This window comes from Pipistrellus kuhlii, unplaced genomic scaffold (genome assembly GCF_014108245.1).
Source record: "Pipistrellus kuhlii isolate mPipKuh1 unplaced genomic scaffold, mPipKuh1.p scaffold_m20_p_10, whole genome shotgun sequence".
NCBI classification, from domain to species: Eukaryota; Metazoa; Chordata; class Mammalia; order Chiroptera; family Vespertilionidae; genus Pipistrellus; species Pipistrellus kuhlii.
The window spans coordinates 51689685-51709024 of NW_023425405.1; the positions used below are offsets into that span (position 1 = coordinate 51689685).

The window sequence follows — 19340 nt, forward strand, 5'->3', positions numbered from 1 at the left end:
CTTTCTGCAGTCTTAGGCACTACAGAGTGACACAACTGAAGGAGATGAAGGTCAATGTCATGACCGTGTATTGAGGAGTTTTGAACAAATTCTTGGGAAAACAAGTTCTCTGAGATTATCCTATATTTCTCACGGCATAAATAGTGATATGTAAATGGAAAGCTAGCAAGACATCTTGAAGAACATTGGCTTGTAATTCATGAGAGAGCAGAAAATGAACATATGCACCTCGGTGCTTCAGATTGTCTATTATGATGATGTTTTGTTTTCATAAAGCATAGGATAGTACCATGCTATAAAATAAATGTGAATGTCAACTTTCAATAAAGCAACTGTGACCGATTATAGCATGCAGGTCATCAACCACAGATACTAGAGTGTGGTAGTAAAATATAAGCCTGTGTATAGTTTCACTTATCAGTTTAGGTAAAGAGAATAATTTGTCACACTATTACTGCACTGGTAAGTGAGGCAACTAGACTTAAGGGAGAAATGAATATAAAGCCCAGATACTAAAGCAATGCATGAAAACAACAGATGGCAAATCAAGTAAGTCAACAAATGTTTATCTAACATTTTATCTACAGGGGAATCTAAAATAAGTGAGTCTTCCCTCAGTAAATTTTCATAACTTGATGGACCATGCAACGCTGACAAAACTTCTGATTTACTGATTATGTAAAATGCAGTTTGAAGGTTCTTATTCATTGTAATTCTTTCAATATTAGCATCAGTGGACACCGAGATTATTCAGAACCTGGATTTGCATCAATTGGAAGCATGGCCCATAGGCCAAATATGAGAATAGGACCAATAAAAAGAGCTCTTTCTGAGTGAAAACTACCTTCTTTTTATACCCCAAAGTAGTGAAATGTCTGATCACATTAGTACTGTATAATCTCCAAAACAAAACAAAACAAAACAAAACAAAAAAGGCCCGGCAATTGAAAGCATCTTGTAAACCACTTAGTAATTCAGAAACTTACATTTTAAAAGTTACCCGTAGGCAGAGATAGCTTTGATTCAGAATTGTAGTCTACAGCCACACCACCCTGAATGCACCCGATCTCGTCTGATCTCGGAAGCTGAGCAGGGTCGGGCCTGGTTAGTACTTGGCTGGGAGAATTGCCCTGAGTGTGAATGCACTTAATAACTTGTTTATGAAGCTGCAGACAGAATGGGAGTGTCTCTTAAAAGATCCCAGTGAAACCGAGTAACAGAACACTGGTAGGACTGACGATCCCATTATTATTAAAGGCTGTTACTGAGTAACTGCCCAGAGAGAGCACATTGCTACACAGAACGCTCTCCGGAATTCACTGCCACGAAAAACCATTTCCGTCAAGAGGTCAACAGAACCTCTTAGTTCTCCAGGAAGCCTGGCACTGAAAGCGTGAATAACCCAGTCATGATGTCGTCGCCGCCGAGGGAGGACAGGAATAGAACCCAAATCCCTGGACTCCCCCGCCTTGTGTTTTCCACTAATTGTGCTCCTTTCTATTCATCCAAGGGCAGCGAGTGTGCAGGGCTGGAGAAGGGAGCGAGTGGTGGACACAAACAAACCGGGTCCGCGAGGTGGAGGCTGCGCTGAGGTTCCCCGGAAAGGCAACCACACTCCGGGGCACTTGCTTTTGTTTTTGGCCGAGAAAGATGAAAGCGACAGCAACCCTAAGCCCCTGGGACCAAGAACTGGAACTAGGTACTGCCAGTTGTGGTAACTCTCTCTTCCTCATCATCAGGCCTTTCCTTTTCTTTCTTTTTTTTTAACCTCTCCCTTCCCGCCAGCCCTAAACGCTCACCCCGGGGTCTGTCCGCCCCTTCAGCCCCTCCGCACAGACGGGGGGAGTCGGAGGGAGGGGGGTCCCTTTGGCCCGAGCCTGCGTCCAGTCCTTAGGAGAATCGCCCTGGGGCTTCCTAGGGGCTTGAGCGTTTGTTTTTTTCCGCAAGAAAATAAATGCCAGGCGAGCATTATAAAATGTGCTGCAAATCATTTGCAGCAAATGGTTAGAAACTTAGGAGGTGGGAACCGGGCCTGTGCAGCAGCTTCTCAGGACAAAGCGGCCTTTAGACAATAAGCTGGATGGAGCCCTTCTCTCTAAGCCGGGCGCCTCGCACGGCTCAGCCATCCTCTGGACCACGGCCTCCCCACCGAGGGCGCGTGTGGACACTTTCCCCCGGACCTGGTGGGGGCGGAGACCGGCGCTCCGGGACCCCGGGGGATTCCAAACCGTTGCTCCGCCCGCGGGGTGGGGCCAGCCCAACGGCCGAGCCTGCGCAGTGGGCCCGGCCGGCTCCAGGACTCCGGAGTACTCTAAGTCCCAGAATGCAACGCGCCGCGGGCGGGGAGGGCGGGCTTCCGCCTTACCTGCCGCGAGCGTAGTTCAGCGGCTACTCCCGCTTTCCCACCTCCTCCCCTGTTCCCGTCGGCCTCCTCGCCACAGCTCAAGGCTACTTTCTCGCGGAACCCGTGAGCGGAAGCCCTCGCCACCTCAGCTTCGAAGCCCTTCGCGTCCTCCGCTCGCTCTTCCTCGCCTGAATGATGCCCGACTCCTTGACCGGAGTTGGGTAGCGTCACGCGAGAGGAGGCGGCCCTCGGAAGCCAAAGGCCGGGGCAACCCGGCCGCACTTCCGCCTCCCCGGCTGCCGGAAGGTAGAGCGCACGCGCTCCCGGCGACTCCGGCGCGGTTGACTTCCGCTCCCACTGTGCTCTGCGAGCCGAATCATGGATCACACTGGTAAGGAGGCGGAGGCAGAGAGGGGTCCCGGTACCAAGCCCCCTTGGCCGGCCCGGGACGGGTTGCCTGGAGGGCACAGGGGCGTTGTGCTCGCCCCACAGCCCCGGGGGGCGGCGGGGAGGAAGGAATCTCACAGAACCCTCCCCGTGCCCGGCCAGCGCCTGCCGCTTCCCGGCCTACTCTCCGCTGTGGTACCCACAGCCTCAGTGCCGGCAGTCGCCGCAGCTTATCCCGTTCTGCGGAGCTCCGAGCCCGAAGTGCGGACGGCGCGGGCCCTGTGGGGAGGAGAGGGCGCCGGGGGCTCTCTCTCTGCCTTGCATTATGGGGATTGGCGGGTAGATTCCAATCTCGGAGTCGGGGAAGCCTTGCTAGGCTGGGGAGCCGATGCGCGCGAGAGGGCTGGAGACTTCCTGCTGCCTCCGTCCGCTTGGGGCGGCTGCTCCCGGGGCCCCCGCCCGCCGCTAATTGCATCTCGGGTCCCTGGTGGACTAGGGGTGCGAGGAGGGCATCAGGTGCGGCTTTCGGAACGATGCTCGGAATCTGCGTTTTCACCTAAACCCAAAGCATGCTCCGTGCGTCGGCTGTGGTCCTTAACTCATCATTTGGGTACATTTACAAAAGACACCTTAAAATCAAGACATTCACAATCCCTTTCTCCAAGTGATGGTTCCACTCTTAGTTATGTGTGGGTTGTTTTTCTTTGTTTTTGTTTTTGTTTTGTTTTGGTTTGGTTTTGCTTTCTTGTGGCTTTTCGTTTGGAGTTAAAAAGTGCTCCATATAGTTGTGTCAGCCCTATGGCAAGGAGGGAAAATGGGCTTTTCCCTGTATTAAGTATTGGTTGGGATGTCTTCAGTGATCAAATCAAATATGTTTATATGCCAGATACCTGTAGGCCTGGGGATGGAATGATAGAATGGTAAACAAGACGGAGTAAGTTATTGCTGTCATAGAGATTACATTTTATTGGGGAAGACTCAAATTTTAAAAATCCCCAATTTACAAATCTTAAGTTCTTTGAATACAATAAACGGATGCTGTAGTAAAGACTTAACTGGGAGGACCCGACCGGGTGGTCAGGGAAGACCTTGCTGTGTTACATTTATAATTTTATATTTGATGGATGAGACGAAGCCAGCTGTGGAATAATAAATATGTGGAGGAAAGCAGGTACAAAGACAAATAGTAAAAAATGGAGAAGACCAGTTGGCTGCAGCTTAGTTATTAGCAAGAGGGAAAGAGCTCTAGGCTGAGATTGGAAAGGAGGGTAGGAGAAAGGCCGTGCAAGACTTTGAAGGCCATTGCAAAGATTTGAATTTTAAGTGCAATATGAAGCCATTGAACAGAAGTGAGGAGAAACATAATCTTTTAAAAATATAATAGAGTCTATGGAGAATGGTATAAGAGAGGGAGGTAACAATTATAGAAAATAGACTTGCAGCAAACTAGAAGGGAGGCTTGGCTTATTAAAGGTGGCTCTGTTTAGTAAAAATGGAAATGGGTAGATTCAATAAGTATTTCTGTGATAGTACTTAAACACGTACTGATGGATTGGTTTGGATATATGTGAGAGAAGAGAGAGGCCTTTGTTTTGGTTTGAGTTGGGGAAAAACTTGGGAGAAAAACAAGCTTTTTAAAGGGATAGAGGTGATTCATGGGAATTTGGGAACATGATTTTGGACTGCTAATTAAGAGATGTACATTGAGAATCATGCAAGGGGAGATGTAAAAAGAAAGATTTGAGCCAAAAAGCAGGTATTTGGGATTTGTTCTGCATAGAGATGAGGTCCTAGACTCCAGTTTGGAAATTAGAATTGAAAGTCTGGAATCTTGATGTTAGAGTAGTAAACAAATAATGTTAGCAAAATATTTCCATTTGAGCCTATTACTCAATGGAAGTTAACCCCCATCCACAGTTTTTAGAGAATATTGTGTTAAGTTATAATATGGGTGGGTATGTACTGATTATTTGGTATCCTAATTTTCCTAAATGAAAAAGTTGCCCAAGAAAGTGAATGTCCTCCTAACATGAAAATATCCACCAATGAGCTGACCACTGGAAAATTAGTTCCTACTAAATAATCCCTGGTGCCTAACTAGCTTTTCTATTCTTTTAGTTAGTATTGTATCCTTGTTTCATATCAGTCAACAGTATCAAATGCTACTGTTATGATAGTGATTACAAAGCTTAGCTTACAAAAGAATCAGGTTTTCATGAAATTCATAAACTATTTGAGTCACAAATAAAGTCATTGGCAAGTAAGGAAATGCCTGTTAGCCAGTTAATTTGAAGACATTATGATCTGATAGGCATTTCAGAAGAATGATTTTAATAACAGGATTAAGAGATGCCCTTGAAAAGGATGAAACCCTCAAATGTTACACAGAAATGAGATTTTTTATGATCACGCTAAAAAAGTCAAACATATAATGAAGGCTACCCTGTGGTGCCCTAATAGAATTTTGCTGGAAAAATTACTCTAAGAAACGTATAGTTAACACTTTGCTCATTCTAAGAATTGGCACTTAGTTGTAAATGTAGCCTAGAATTTTTGGGAACATATAGGTAAAATTGTATACTTAACTAGTGCTCTAAGACAGATTTTATATACAGAGCACTAAGTTAGGTATGCAATTTTACCTATATGTTCTCAAAAATTCTAGTTTAGCACTTCTTAGTTGGGATTCAGGAATCTGTGTTTTAACAACTCCACCAGGTGATTCTCATCATGAGAGAAGGTTGGGAAACACTGGGCTAAGCAAGTATCAGTAGTGACTTCAAGTGTTCAGGGTGATGATGTTAAAAGGACTTGGAATGTTGGTATTTTGATCATTCACCAAGGTAAAATCATTAAGAGTGCTTTTAATGTTTGAAGGGAAAATTTGAACTGTTAACTGTCTACAACTTGCTTTTTAATTATTGGAAAATTAGGAATACCTTTGAGCAAAAAAAAATTTTTTCCCATCTGTTATATCTTGTCTTTTGGCTATTGATTGCTTGTGGGTAGTTATACTTAAATAAGCAACTAGTGTGTGTGAAAGCAGATGAAATATATTATTCAACTCAATACATTTAGTGAAGTGTTGAAACTTGGGTTTATCTGAACTCAAGATTTTAACTGTCCATGTAATTCCTTTTCCGTGAATTTCGTAAGTAATAGCAAAAAGGAGAATGAAAGATATTTAAATTATTAAGGACCCCTTTCATTTCCTGCTTTGTGGTATTTCCCTTCCAGTCTTTAGTAGCTAGAGGTATTTTTTTGTACTGTAATACCTTGTCATAGACTTGAAAAGGTGACTTTCAAGCTTCCAAATGGAGTCAGTTCTATGAAATAATGCTACTGTTACTCATGGGATGAGTTAATTTATTTTTTAGTCAATAACTAGTAGGCACTTAGAAAGTGTCAGTTGTTTAGATATAGTTGAAGTGCAGAAATCTTGCATCTTCCTAAACTAAATTTTCCATTACAATGCTGATTAAGAATAAGAATCATATGTGAGCCCTGACTGGTTTGGCTCAGTGGATAGAGCATTGGCCTGTGGACTGAGGGGTCCAGTCAAGGGCACATCCCCAGTAGGAAGTGTGGGAGAGGCAGCTGATCAATGTTTTTCTCTCATTGATGTTTCTAGCTCTCTGTCCCTCTCCCTTCCTCTCTGTAAAAAAATAAAAAAAAATGAAATAAAAAAAGGAGCCATATGTGAACAAATAGAAATGTTATGATGTGGATACAGTATTGCATCTTTCTACTAGTAAATGGTATGACAATTTTTACTATGTTTCCAAATGTGTTTTAGAAAAACTATTTTACACTTAAGGAAATAATCATCTTCCTTAAAATAAACTTCAATTCAGTGCATTATTTATTTACTTTTACCATTGTCAGTGTTAGTTTTGTTTTCAATTTTATTGATTGCCCTGATGTAGATTCAGTTTACTAAATTTATTGAGTGCCTACTTTGCATGCTTGATGGAGATGGGAATGCTTTTCTTTCTATTTCTCCTCCTTTCTCTTACTTTTTCTTTTAAAATATAGTTACTTTAAGACAGAAGTTTTTATCTTGGGCTTATGCAGAGTTTTATGTTTCTATAAACTCCTCTGGAATTTTATGGGAAAAAAATTTTTTTTTTTTTAGTTTTTATTTTTTTTTAAATCTTTATTCAGATTATTACAAATGTTCCTTTTTTACCCCCTCCATTGCTCCCCTCCACCATGTTCCCACCCCACCCTCTGCCCTTTCCCCACCCCCATTGTCTTCTTTCATAGGTGCACAGTTTGTGTTCAGTCTCTTCCCACATCCCCACTCCCATTTTCCCCAAGAATCGTCAGTCCACTCCCCATCCATACCTCTGATTCTATTATATTCACCAGTTAATATTGTTCATCAGATTTTTTTAATTTCCTTGGTTTTTAGATTCACTTGTTGATAGTTACATATTTGTTGTTCATAATTTTTATCTTTTTCTTCTTCCCCTTCCTAAAGAACCCCCTTCAGCAATTCATATAATCCTGGTTTGGAGGTGATGATCTCCTTTAGCTTTTTTTTATTTGTGAAGCTCTTTCTCTGGCCTTTGATTCTGAGTGATAACTTTGCTAGGTAGAGTATTTTTGGCTGTAGGTTCTTGCTATTCATCACCTTGAATATTTCTTGCCATTCCTGTCTGGCCTGACTTCTGTTGAGAAGTCAGCTGACAATCGTATGGGTGCTCCTTTATAGGTAACTACCTGCTTTTCTCTTGCTGCTTTTAATATTCTCTCTTTGTCTTTTGCTCTTGGAATTTTAATTATGATGTGTCTTGGTGTGGTCCTCTTTGGATTCCTTTCGTTTGGGGTTGAAAATTTTATTGTCTACATTTTTAGGGAAAGTTCTATAACTTGTCAACTTTTTGAAAGGTTCCATGTCTCAAAAAGCATTTCTTTAAGGGTTTATCCAAAACAGAGAAAATGAGCACTTAAACTTACATAACAAAATATTTAAAATCTGAACCCAGATGTTCATACCTTGATAATGTTGGGTGTACTGTTTTAATACCTGTAATAGAAAAATCTTCAAAAAGAAAAACTAACAGAAATTACAACTTTCCCCTCCTAATATAGACAATGAGTTACAAGGCACTAATAGTTCTGGATCATTGGGTGGTCTTGATGTTCGAAGAAGAATTCCTATAAAGCTCATCTCCAAACAAGGGAACAAAGCCAAAGCTGCACCTCGCACGCCAAGGACTATAAACAGAATGCCTGCAAAGGCTCCCCCTGGTGATGAAGGTAATTTGGTTTAACTCACAGGTCCAGAAGTCTTTTTGTTGTATCCATTTCCACCAAATAATTCACATGATTTTGCTTGTTTATACATACCTTTTAAAAATTTTACATACTTTCATCACTCCTCAGTCTTAACTGATGTCTCATTGTGGCATGTTGTATTTTTCTGTCTCTTTATAAATACAGAAGGCTCAAAAGTAATTCGATGATGGTTCGTATGGAAAATAATGCAATAATTATTAAATAATAATGCAATAAAAATAAAAGTAAAATAATATTAAAAGTAAAATTGTCCCTCTCCCCCCCCTCCCCCACAACTAGTCTCTCCCATAACTTGTCTCCCCAAAAATGATATGTTATGGCATTTTTATTTTTACTTTTTTTCATGTAGCACTGCCCCTTCATATTATTTGCTTTCTTAGTACATCCAGATATACCTCATTTAACAAAATAGGTTTAGATATTTCATTTATCAATAACTTAACAATTTTTCCAAATTTTTGCTGTTAAAAAGTGCTGCCATAATTATTCTTGTACATATACCTTAGTATGTGTACTTTGTAGAATTTAAACTTTTCGTGATTTAGGCATTTTAGAACTTGATGGATACTGTGCAGTTTAGAAATTGACATTTATTTTCAAGTGGCTTTTCAAAAACAGCACATCATTTTATACTTTCACACACCAATATTAGTACATACTATTAACCTTTCAAAAATTTTGGTTTTTTATGCATTTTTAAAATTATGATTGTATATCTCTTCATAGTATTGGTCATTTCTTTTTCCTGGGAGATTTACCTGTTTATATTCTTTTCCAATTTTATCTTCTGTTTGGCTGTCTTTCTCTCAATTTTTATGAGTTCATTGTAAATTAATAAAATTGGTCCTTTGTCTATATTGCGTATATTCCCCAATCTGTCTTGAATTTTGTATATAAAACTAGAGGCCTGGTGCACAGATTTGTTGCAAATTGAAAGTAAATTAATTGGGAGGTGGCAGGGCGGGACTGGGAGAGATGGGCCGGGCTGGTGGCACTTGGGACTCGAAGGGCATCTGCAGAGTGAGGGGAGTCCCTTCAGCGTGTGGGGTCCCTCGGCCAGGCCTGCAGGGATTGGGTCAAAACCGGTCTTTCATGTAGAACTGCCCCTTTTCTCGAACTCCGACATCCCCAGAGGGGTCCTGGAGTGGGAAGGACACTCTGCAAAGTTTCTGTCCTTCAGCAGCTCCTGTGTTGAGCATCTGCCCCCTGGTGGTTGGAGTGTCTGCCACTTGGTGGTCATTGCACTTCATAGCTACCTGTCAGACAGTTGCTAAAGCTTTTATATATACATATATATATGTATATGTATGTATTTTGTTGTTGTCTTTTCTGTTATGACTTCTAGGTTTTATGACTTTCTTAGAAAGGCTTTTCCTATATTCCATGAATATAAAACAGTTTCCTTAACTATGGCCTGTGGGGCAAATAAAGTTTTATTGGAACATAGCTATGCCCGTTCATTTAAGTATTGTTTACGGCTGCTTTCAAAATATATTGGCATAGCTGGTAAGTGCATAAATAAGTATTTACTTATATGGAATTTTACAGAAAGTTTGTTGACCCCTGCTTTGGAATATTATGGATAATATGTATTTTGTTACTTAAAATAAAAAAGTGGAACCTGGGTTTATTTTCTCTATAAAACAGCCAGCTATGTGTCCCAACTATTTAAAAAAAAAAATGTTTTTTTCTTGTTGAATTGGAATCTCACTGTTACCATATGTTAAAGTTCTATTAGTATTTGTATCTATTTCTAGATTTTCTATTCCAGACATCTGTCTATATTCCTTTTTTAGAATCAAATTGTTTTGATTGTACCTTATATTATGGTTCCCTTTGTTATAGAATTTCTCTCCCTATCTGAACAGTATTTGAAGTCAAATGTTACAAATTCTAGTAGTAGAACTTAGGCTGCTGCTGCATTTTCAATAACTAGATTCCCCCCCTTTGGCCTTTTTTTTTTATTTATTTTTTTATTTATTTATTTTTTAAACTATACAGTAATGTAAATATCTTGTAATCCAAACAATAGAAAAAAGCTAAAATCTCCCTTCTATCCTTTTCCTCTCAGGTATCCTTTCATCTTCCCCTCTCCACCCAAGCCCACATCCCTTTTTAGGGGGAACTACCATTACCAGTCTCTCTCTCAATAGAGCAAACTGAGGCTGAAGATAATTTTTTGATACATTCGATTCACCTATTTGGGGTAAAAATTGTTCATTGTTTCCCCCTTCCCCCCCTCACGCCCTCCCAGGCATTGTTCAAAATAACGGAGTTTTGGGTGCCAGTATGGTACAAATATACAATATGTGGTTTAATTATAGATGGCAGTGTCGGTTGAACTACTCTGAAAAATAATGTATTCCTAATTTCATTGGCTGTTCTCAGTAATTTTTTGAGTTTTAGATAAATAAGAAAAATTGATTTTTTAATTTTATTTTGAGTTTTAGATGACAGTGGTTTTTTAAATAAGGTATAAATGAGCCATATAAGAGCCTAAGTTCACTCAAGGACACTCTTTGAACTTTACATTCGGTTGGAGATAATTAGATAGCAGTACACTGGAGTATCCGTATTAGCTTTAAAATTTTTTTGCATCGGTGTGTGTGTGTGTGTGTGTGTGTGTGTGTGTGTGTCCGTGTCTATCCATGTCTATCTGTCCTATCCTGGTTTGTCCTTGTGTGTTTGTATATAGGTGCTGTAATTTAGCCATATGGTTAAAGTTAAAAACTTGTGTTTCTCTCTACTTTGTTTACTAGTTCTAGGGTCAAAACAGTTGTGAGAAGCCTAGCATTTTGGAGGGATAGATTTGTCTTTACTTTAGTTAATTGGAGTTTGCCTAGAATCCCTATCAGGGATTGGTTCATTTGGTTCTTATGAGATGAGAGGATTACCATCAGCCTTTTCGTTAGGTCAGAAAAATTGAGTTCATGCAATCTTCATATTGCTATGCAATATAAGAGAGTATGCTTGTGAATAGATATGATATGGCTTTTTCTGTTTGGGTGATTAACCAAGGAGTGGTTTTAATTTGAAGGATGAGGTATCAATATGTTGATTTTTCTAAAATCAGGCTCATTTTAAGGCTGAAGAAGCTAAGATACCTAATTTACTAAGTCATAAGAAGAAAATTTGCAGAATTTTTTGTGTTATATTCTTTTATCCTCTTGTAAGCATGATGTGTTTGTAGTAGATCAAAGTAAATGATATATTAGTATATCTTGAAAATTTGTGTGATAAACATGATAGTAATTAATAAAGTTTTATATTAGAAATAGTTGGGTCAGTAATAAGAACATTTGAATGGGAATGAAGAGTTTTGAGGTCTGTTCCTAGCTCTGCCACATATCTCTCTGTGTTGTTACAGTCCCCTTAATACAATATTTTCTATTATGAGGTAAGAGAGTTGGACTGCATGATCACTAAGATAAATTCCAGCAGATGTTAAAACTAGTCTTGATTATCTTGTTCATAGAAGAGCTTTGAAAAGAATCGGGGAACAGGCCTATTTTACATTGTAATGAAATTTTGAGATATGAAAAGTTAATAAATAACCCTTTATTTTCTCAGAAGGATTTGATTATAATGAAAAGGAACGGTATGACTGTAAAGGGGGCGAACTGTTTGGAAGTCAACGAAGATTTCCTGGACACCTTTTTTGGGACTTTCAGGTATGACCAAAATAAAAGCATTTATTAGAGCAATAAGATACTTTATTTTATTAGAGCAATGGAATATACAAAAAGAATGGCATGAACTTTTATTATAGCTGTATCTTTTAGCACACACAACTCATTTATTTATTAATGTCCTATTTCCACCATTTCCAAAAATAATTGGAAACATTTTTTACTAAAGTCAAGTAAAATAAGAAAAACACATGTTAACACTAAGAAAAAAGAAACAGCAAACTTGGTAGCACAGCCAATAGTGGGGAATATGTGAGGATATCAAGAAACTTTTATTTCTAATTGTCTTAACATTTTTAAAACTTAAATTCATTGTGTAAATTATAGGTATGATTTTTTTAGAAATGCTTAAAAAGGAAATTGTAATTATATCATTTCAACAGATAAACATCCTAGGTGAAAAAGATGATACTCCAGTTCATTTCTGTGACAAATGTGGATTGCCTATTAAGATCTATGGGCGAATGGTAAGTATAATTAAATTGAATTCTATTTTATAAATGTGAACATTTTTGTAGAGGTAAGATTCTGAAATTTTAAGTAGATAGGTTTTTCACGGTTTAATAACAAGTTTGTGACATTTAAAATAAATGGGAGCTTTTGGCTGGGTAGCTCAGTTAGAGCATTGTCCTGATACGCCAAGGTTGTGGATACGGTACCCAGTCAGGCCAGGGCACATACAAGAAACATTCAATGAATACATAAATAAGAGGAACAACAAATCAATACTTTTCTCTTTCTTCTTCCTCCTCTTCTTTCCTCCCCTTCCTTCAGGGACCCTCTAACTACCTCCTTTTCCTCACTTTCTAAAATCAATAAAATAAAATAATTTTTTAAAAAGTTCAGGGAAATTTTGGGATAATAATGCATTTTAATATAGTTATCTTGACCCACTCTAGAATTGGTTGTGAAGTACTAATTAAGGGAACTTACTTCTGAAAACGAAATAATTTCTTTGGACTACTTGATACCTGTTAGTTTATATTTATTCTGTTTTATTGTGCCACGCCAGCACAGCCAAGGCGGATCTCCTGTGCCTGGCTGAGGCCACAGAACAGAATCAGACTGCAAAGCTGATGCTTGCTTTATAGTCAGGGGTAAACATGGTAATTTACAATACAATGTTCTTATAAATTTTACTTGATTTGGCAGCACTTGCTGCCCCTCCCACAGCCCACTAGCTTCCCAGGAAAGGTCTAGGGAGCAGTCACAAGATCAAGCTTAATTATGCTTAGAGGGCTGTGCCCTCCAAGCTGGGACATGTTTGTGACTTTGCCAGCAGGTCAATACCAGGCTTACCCCTATAACCACTCCCTACAGTTTATTAAGGAAAAATGCTTTTTTTTTCTTGGTACAATAAAATTTGATACAATAAAATGAGTTACTCATTTTGGAAGGCTATAATTTTTTTAAAATACGTTTTATTGATTTTTTTTACAGAGAGGAAGAGAGTTAGAAACATCGATGAGAGAGAATCATCGATTAGCTGCCTCTTACACACCTTCTACTGGGGATGTGCCCACAACCAAGGTACATGCCCTTGACCAGAATCGAACCTGGGACCTTTCAGTCCGCAGGCCAACACTCTGTCCATTGAGCCAAACCGGTTTCGGCAGAAGGCTATAATTTTTAATGTAAAATGAAATCAACTATATATTTTTTTTATTTCTGAGAATTTAATTCTAATAATTAAAATAAATTATAATTGATTGTAATTTTATAGTATTTTTGACATTTTTAAAAAAAAGATAGTTGTACATTTGTGTTTGGAAAAAAAATTGATTCAGTAATATATTTGTGATGGTAGAGAACATTGATTGTGCACTGTTGCTTTGCTGTATGACATAGCTAAATAACTAATGGGTTATGAGTTTTAAAATGGCCTAATATAGATTTTTATGTTTACTAGAGGCCTGATGCATTAAAATTTGTGTAAGGGTAGGCCTTCCTTCCCCCAGCTGCCGACACCAGCTTCCCTCCGGCATCTGGGATCCAGGCTTCCCTTAGGCCGCCCCCAGGCACCTGGGGCCCAGGCTGGCTTCCCTCCAGCCCCGGCTTTGTCCCCGGAAGGACGGCTTTTTCTTGAAGGATGTCTGGAATGACATCCTGTCTAATTAGCATATTACCCTTTTATTATAGATTATAGTAAGGCTAACAGGAAAAACTGTTACTTATGTTAAATGTAGGAGATATTTGTTATCTTAGTGCTTTGGAATAGCTTCAGGAAGAACAGGATAAGATAAAACATGGTTACAACATTACTTTTCAGGAGCTTTGAACTCTTAGGGACCATGATGAAATTTAGAGGGTTTATAACTTCGGGAAGTATAAGTGAATGTGCATGTATACATTTATTGGGCCAGAGTTTTCATCACATTCTCAAAGGACTTGTGACTGAAAAAGGCTATTGCTTTTGTATAATTAGTACTTAATAAATGCTCATTTTAACAAACAGTTCTCAAGTGTCTGTGTCTAGGTTACTATTCTTACTGTTATTTTTTAAAATATTTTGATTTGTTCTAAAATGTGTCACTATATCTCTGTTTACAGATTCCATGCAAGCATGTTTTTTGCTATGACTGTGCTATTTTACATGAAAAAAAGGGAGATAAGATGTGTCCAGGGTAAGATCATTAAATTTTTAAATAATAAAGCTTGTGATATAAATTTATAATATTGATTAAAGGTCACTGGCTACTCTTTATCTGTGAGCCCGGAGTTGGCCTTAGCCTTCTCCCTAGATAGGGCTAGGTAGCTGTGCCAATTAATTCAGATTGGCCAAAAATGACAAAATATATTTGTCATCACAAAATTTGTTAGAAGCCAAAAATAGTTATTTTATTGTTTTGATGGGACACTAGAAAGGTAGTATTGCATAGTAGCAATTGAGAGTAGCAAAGACTTTGGAATTAGAATTCTTGGTTTCAAATTCTTTTTCTGCTATTTGTTAGCTATGTGATATAGACTGTTTCTTTATCTATAAAATAGAGCTAATAATAGCACCTGCATCCTTGGATGGTTATTAGAATTAAATGAGAGTGTGTGTGTGTGTGTGTGTGTGTGTGTGTGTGTGTGTGTATATATATATATATATATATATATTGTTCAATGATTAAATACTGTCATTTTCATTGGTCCATTGATCTTAAGGATATCTCAGACTAAGTAGATATAAAATATAAAAACATTGAGTTAGGTAGAATAGATGCTTTAACCCATCTTTTATAGATGAAGAAGGACATTAAATGACTTCTCCAGAATTACAGAGCCAGTACTAGATCCTAATTCTTCTGATTCCTAGTTTAGTTCTCTCCACTATTTCAGAAGACTCTAAAGGCAAGAGTGGGTTATATATAGAGGATGGAGAATAGTTACAATTTTGACCCCGAGTTGTTAAAATACTGAGTGCTTGCAATTCAGAAAGGCAGCAGTATGTAATAACTTTTTAGTAGTAAATTTGACCATCCAGAAAGATCGCTTCCATAAAAGACTTGATAGCCAGGGTTTGAATTTAAATTTTGTGTTGTTTAATGTTAAGAACCCTGATAATTAAGATGATTACTTGTTTTTGTAGTCCTTGTAGCATCTCCTATTTGTGTCTGTGTCTTCCACTTAGTATTATTTCCTCAGCAAATTCTGGAGAAAATCAGGTAAATTCTAGGTCTTGGGCAGAATAAGGTTTTTTTCTTAAAACATATTCTATTTGATACACTTTCAGTTTTTTTTTTTTTTCTTTTCTTGTCTTGTGAGTTCTGAAGTTGATAGAAATGCTGTTACTTAATAGTGAACAAAAAAACAAAGTGGGAAAGGTTAAAGGTTCACTTATGGTATAATTTTTAATTGTGAACTTTTGCAAGTTTCCCTAAGTTTAAAAAATGAAGCATATCTTTGAAATGAAGTGCATTATTTTTAAAGTCCGTTTTAGTAAATCAGTTTTTTTCTTCTTCTAATTTAGGTGTAGTGATCCTGTGCAGCGAATTGAGCAGTGTGCACGTGGTTCTCTCTTCATGTGTAGCATTGTTCAAGGGTGCAAGAGAACGTATTTGTCTCAGAGAGACTTACAGGCTCATATCAACCACCGCCATCTGAGAGCTGGAAAACCTGTTACCCGAGCTTCACTTGAAAATGTTCATCCTTCTATTGCCCCACCACCAGCTGAAATCCCTGATCGTTTTATAATGCCACCAGACAAGCACCATAGTATGAGCCATATTCCGCCAAAGCAGCACATCATGATGCCACCACCTCCTTTGCAACATGTTTCACATGAGCACTATAATCAGCCACATGAGGATATTCGTGCTCCTCCAGCAGAATTGTCCATGGCTCCACCTCCACCTCGTTCAGTCAGTCAGGAAACCTTTCGTATTTCAACAAGAAAACACAGCAATTTAATAACTGTCCCTATTCAGGATGACTCAAATTCAGGTGCTAGAGAACCACCACCTCCTGCCCCAGCACCTGCTCACCATCATCCTGAATATCAGGGTCAACCAGTGGTATCGCACCCTCATCATATTATGCCTCCACAGCAACATTATGCACCACCCCCACCTCCTCCACCACCAATAAGCCATCCAATGCCACATCCTCCCCAGGCTGCAGGTACTCCTCACTTGGTTTATAGCCAAGCTCCTCCTCCTCCAATGACCTCTGCTCCACCACCAATAACCCCTCCCCCTGGACATATCATTGCCCAGATGCCACCTTATATGAATCATCCTCCTCCAGGACCTCCCCCACCTCAACATGGTGGTCCACCTGTTACTGCACCCCCTCCTCATCATTATAATCCTAACTCTTTACCCCAGTTCACTGAAGATCAAGGAACTCTGAGCCCTCCATTTACACAGCCAGGAGGAATGAGTCCTGGTATATGGCCTGCACCAAGAGGGCCACCTCCTCCTCCACGAATGCAGGGCCCACCTTCTCAAACCCCACTTCCTGGACCACATCATCCAGATCAGACAAGATATAGACCATATTATCAATGATAAGAGTATTTTGAACTGAAGATATGAAAAAATGTGTAGTCAACCTTTTAATTAAGCTTTGACTGTTCTGGGAAGGAAAAATCTTATTGAGATGGCTATAAAACACTTAGGGTCTTATCTCTTAAAATGGTTTTAAATCTTCATCTTAGGGTTGATTTCAAGTACTATACTGTAGTGCAGATAAGTGGCTCAGTGGAGCACAGCTATATTTTAACAACTTTGATCCCCTAGTGTGGTAAATTGGCCCACAGGTGACCATTTGTAAAAAAAAAAAAAATTTGAAAATTTTTATTCCACTTTAAAAGGTGTTGCTTTTGTTAAACCCAGTTTTGTTTTTCTTGTGACACATTTTGTTAACCTGTGTAAAAGGATTAAATTTCAATATGGTTGTAAAAATGCTATTTTTATGTGAATTTAAGTGCAACCACATACTGTTTTTTAAAACCATATGTTTTACCACTAATTTCCCAAAGTTACAATAAAATCTTAAAAGTAAAAATCTAGAATTTACTGTAAGGCAGACTGTTAAATGATAGAGAATTAACATTTTAGGCACTGAAATTTTGAGATATATTAAGTATATAATGCACTTCACTTGGATGCCTTTTCATTTATGCAGTTCAGGAGCTCCAAAATACGTTGAAATTCCAGTATTGAGATATATTTATGTTTGAAATATTAAAGGCATTACTAATTATTTGGAAAGATATGGCCAAAGTAACTGATTACAGTCTCCAAATAGTTAGGGGGATGCTGTTATTCATTAATGCTTTTTACTGAATGGTTGGAATCACATAATTCACCACACTTTTTAATCTTAAGTAACATTATATAACTTTAAATGGTGTTTAGATGAAGGGTGTTCTACTCTACTCATTGTCTTTAATATTTAGGGTTGAAAAGGCTGTATGTAATTCCTCAGTTCATGATAGAGTTTGATCCTGTGCTTAAGTGTGGTCTTGTTTATTGGAGTTTAAATCACAATATGAATGCCATGGATGAATTTGAATACTGTATTAATGAAGGACATTCTTGTAGTTACACACTTGCATTGCTCAGGTTTCATTACTGTGTGATAAGATTTCTTTCTTTAACTTGGAATTTGAAAACTATTAATTTCCTTTTTCTTTTATTGATTAAGTAGTCTAAAATTTGGGATATTTTAGCATGGAATCAACAGTGAAGACTACCAGATGATTTTTTATTGGAGAAAAAGAATAACTAAATTGTGAATTTCAGTGCTTTATAAGGTGCCTTTAGAGTCGGCCTTTGCGTTGTAGGGGCTTGTTATAGTCCAGCTAAGATAACCACTCAGTTTCTACAGAACTCATGTACACTTCGTTATTCTTAGGATATATCATTATATATCCTTTGAGTAAACCCCTGTGAAGTATTTCCTTCCCCCTAAAATGGTGCATAATATAAACATGAAATATGTAGTGTGCAGATATCATTTATTAAATAGTTTGTAGTATATACATTTAGAACATTTCTTTTTGACAAAGGGTGAACTGATTGCTATTTACCACTTAATTCTGTCAGTTACAGGCAAAACAATTTCTCATTTTGGATAATCAGATGCAAAGTCACCTATGAACTTAAAAGAGTTGAAGTTAGAAATAATACAAATGGCCATTTCAACCATGACCAGTTGAAAATAATGAATACACTTTTAACTGACTTTCCACACTTATCAATTAGAGAATCCAATGTTAATGTAATACTTCTAGTGAGAAAATTTTGTTATTAGAAGCATGGGAGTGAAATAGTGTGAAAAGTTGGTGGGAAGTGCTTCTATCATATTACTGTAGGTACTTGGACTGGTGCAAACTTGATTCCCTTTCATGCCTCTATCTAATAGCCGTTAAAAATCCTATGCTATTTGTTTCATGTAATAAGAGAATATCCAAATTTTTTAGAGCTCAATTATTTATGAAGAACTCTTCTGTTTTTATTGAAATTCTCTAGAGTTGAATGTGGCTATAAAACCACTTAGCCTATGTACTGGACAAAAAAATTAGAATCATGATAAAAGTACACATGTTAAGAATTCTCATAGGCATTTAAAGTGATTTATTTTCAGTTAGGTTTAAGAAATATGTTATGCAGGGAGGCAGATCAGATGAATGTCCTAGCAGACAAATGTGTTAGACTTGAATTCATCCAGTTATTGTTTGAACGGGGTTTGGGGGAGGGAGGGTAGTAGTAGGATAACAAAATTACTGTTAGTATTTCTTTCCTTAAAAAAGATGTGAATTCCAGCTTTATTTCAGGGAAGCCTTTGAAACTATAATGGGCATAGTTCTAAATTAAATGTATGTATGTTTCATTATATTGCTCCTAAGACTACTGAGGTGGCAGTTTAATTCTTAAAAAACAATAAAATGGAACCATAAATACTATATTGCCTAAATGAGTTTTTACCTAATGACACATTTGGGATAATGTAGAATTTTTCATGTTTTTATTGATAGAACTTTTATAGTAAAATTAGGTTCATATTTGGAGATTAAAACCAGCAAGTTGAATGTTAAATTTCTTCAGTGGCATGTTTGTTCAGAATATTATATAGTATTTGGGGAAATAGTTGCAAAGGCCATAAAAAACAAAAACTTTATATCC

The 19340-nt window shown here is 38.0% G+C and overlaps 1 protein-coding gene across 5 annotated transcripts in view; it reads left to right on the top strand.

The window, feature by feature from the left end:
• Nucleotides 1-1571: 1571 nt before the first annotated feature.
• Nucleotides 1572-19340, top strand: part of CBLL1 (Cbl proto-oncogene like 1) — an 18601-nt gene continuing 832 nt past the window's right edge. The window contains exons 1-6 of one of the 5 annotated variants that reach the window (XM_036429779.2): nucleotides 1572-1699; nucleotides 7829-7996; nucleotides 11606-11706; nucleotides 12108-12191; nucleotides 14275-14348; nucleotides 15680-19340. The exon at nucleotides 15680-19340 is cut by the window's right edge and continues 832 nt beyond it. In XM_036429779.2, coding sequence (XP_036285672.1) covers nucleotides 1651-1699; nucleotides 7829-7996; nucleotides 11606-11706; nucleotides 12108-12191; nucleotides 14275-14348; nucleotides 15680-16718 — 1515 coding nt within the window. In that variant the 5' untranslated portion in view covers nucleotides 1572-1650 and the 3' untranslated portion in view covers nucleotides 16719-19340. Of the gene's footprint in view, nucleotides 1700-2432; nucleotides 2736-7828; nucleotides 7997-11605; nucleotides 11707-12107; nucleotides 12192-14274; nucleotides 14349-15679 lie in introns of those variants that run through there. The other 4 variants (XM_036429780.2, XM_036429783.2, XM_036429781.2 and 1 more) reach the window with 4 other exon arrangements.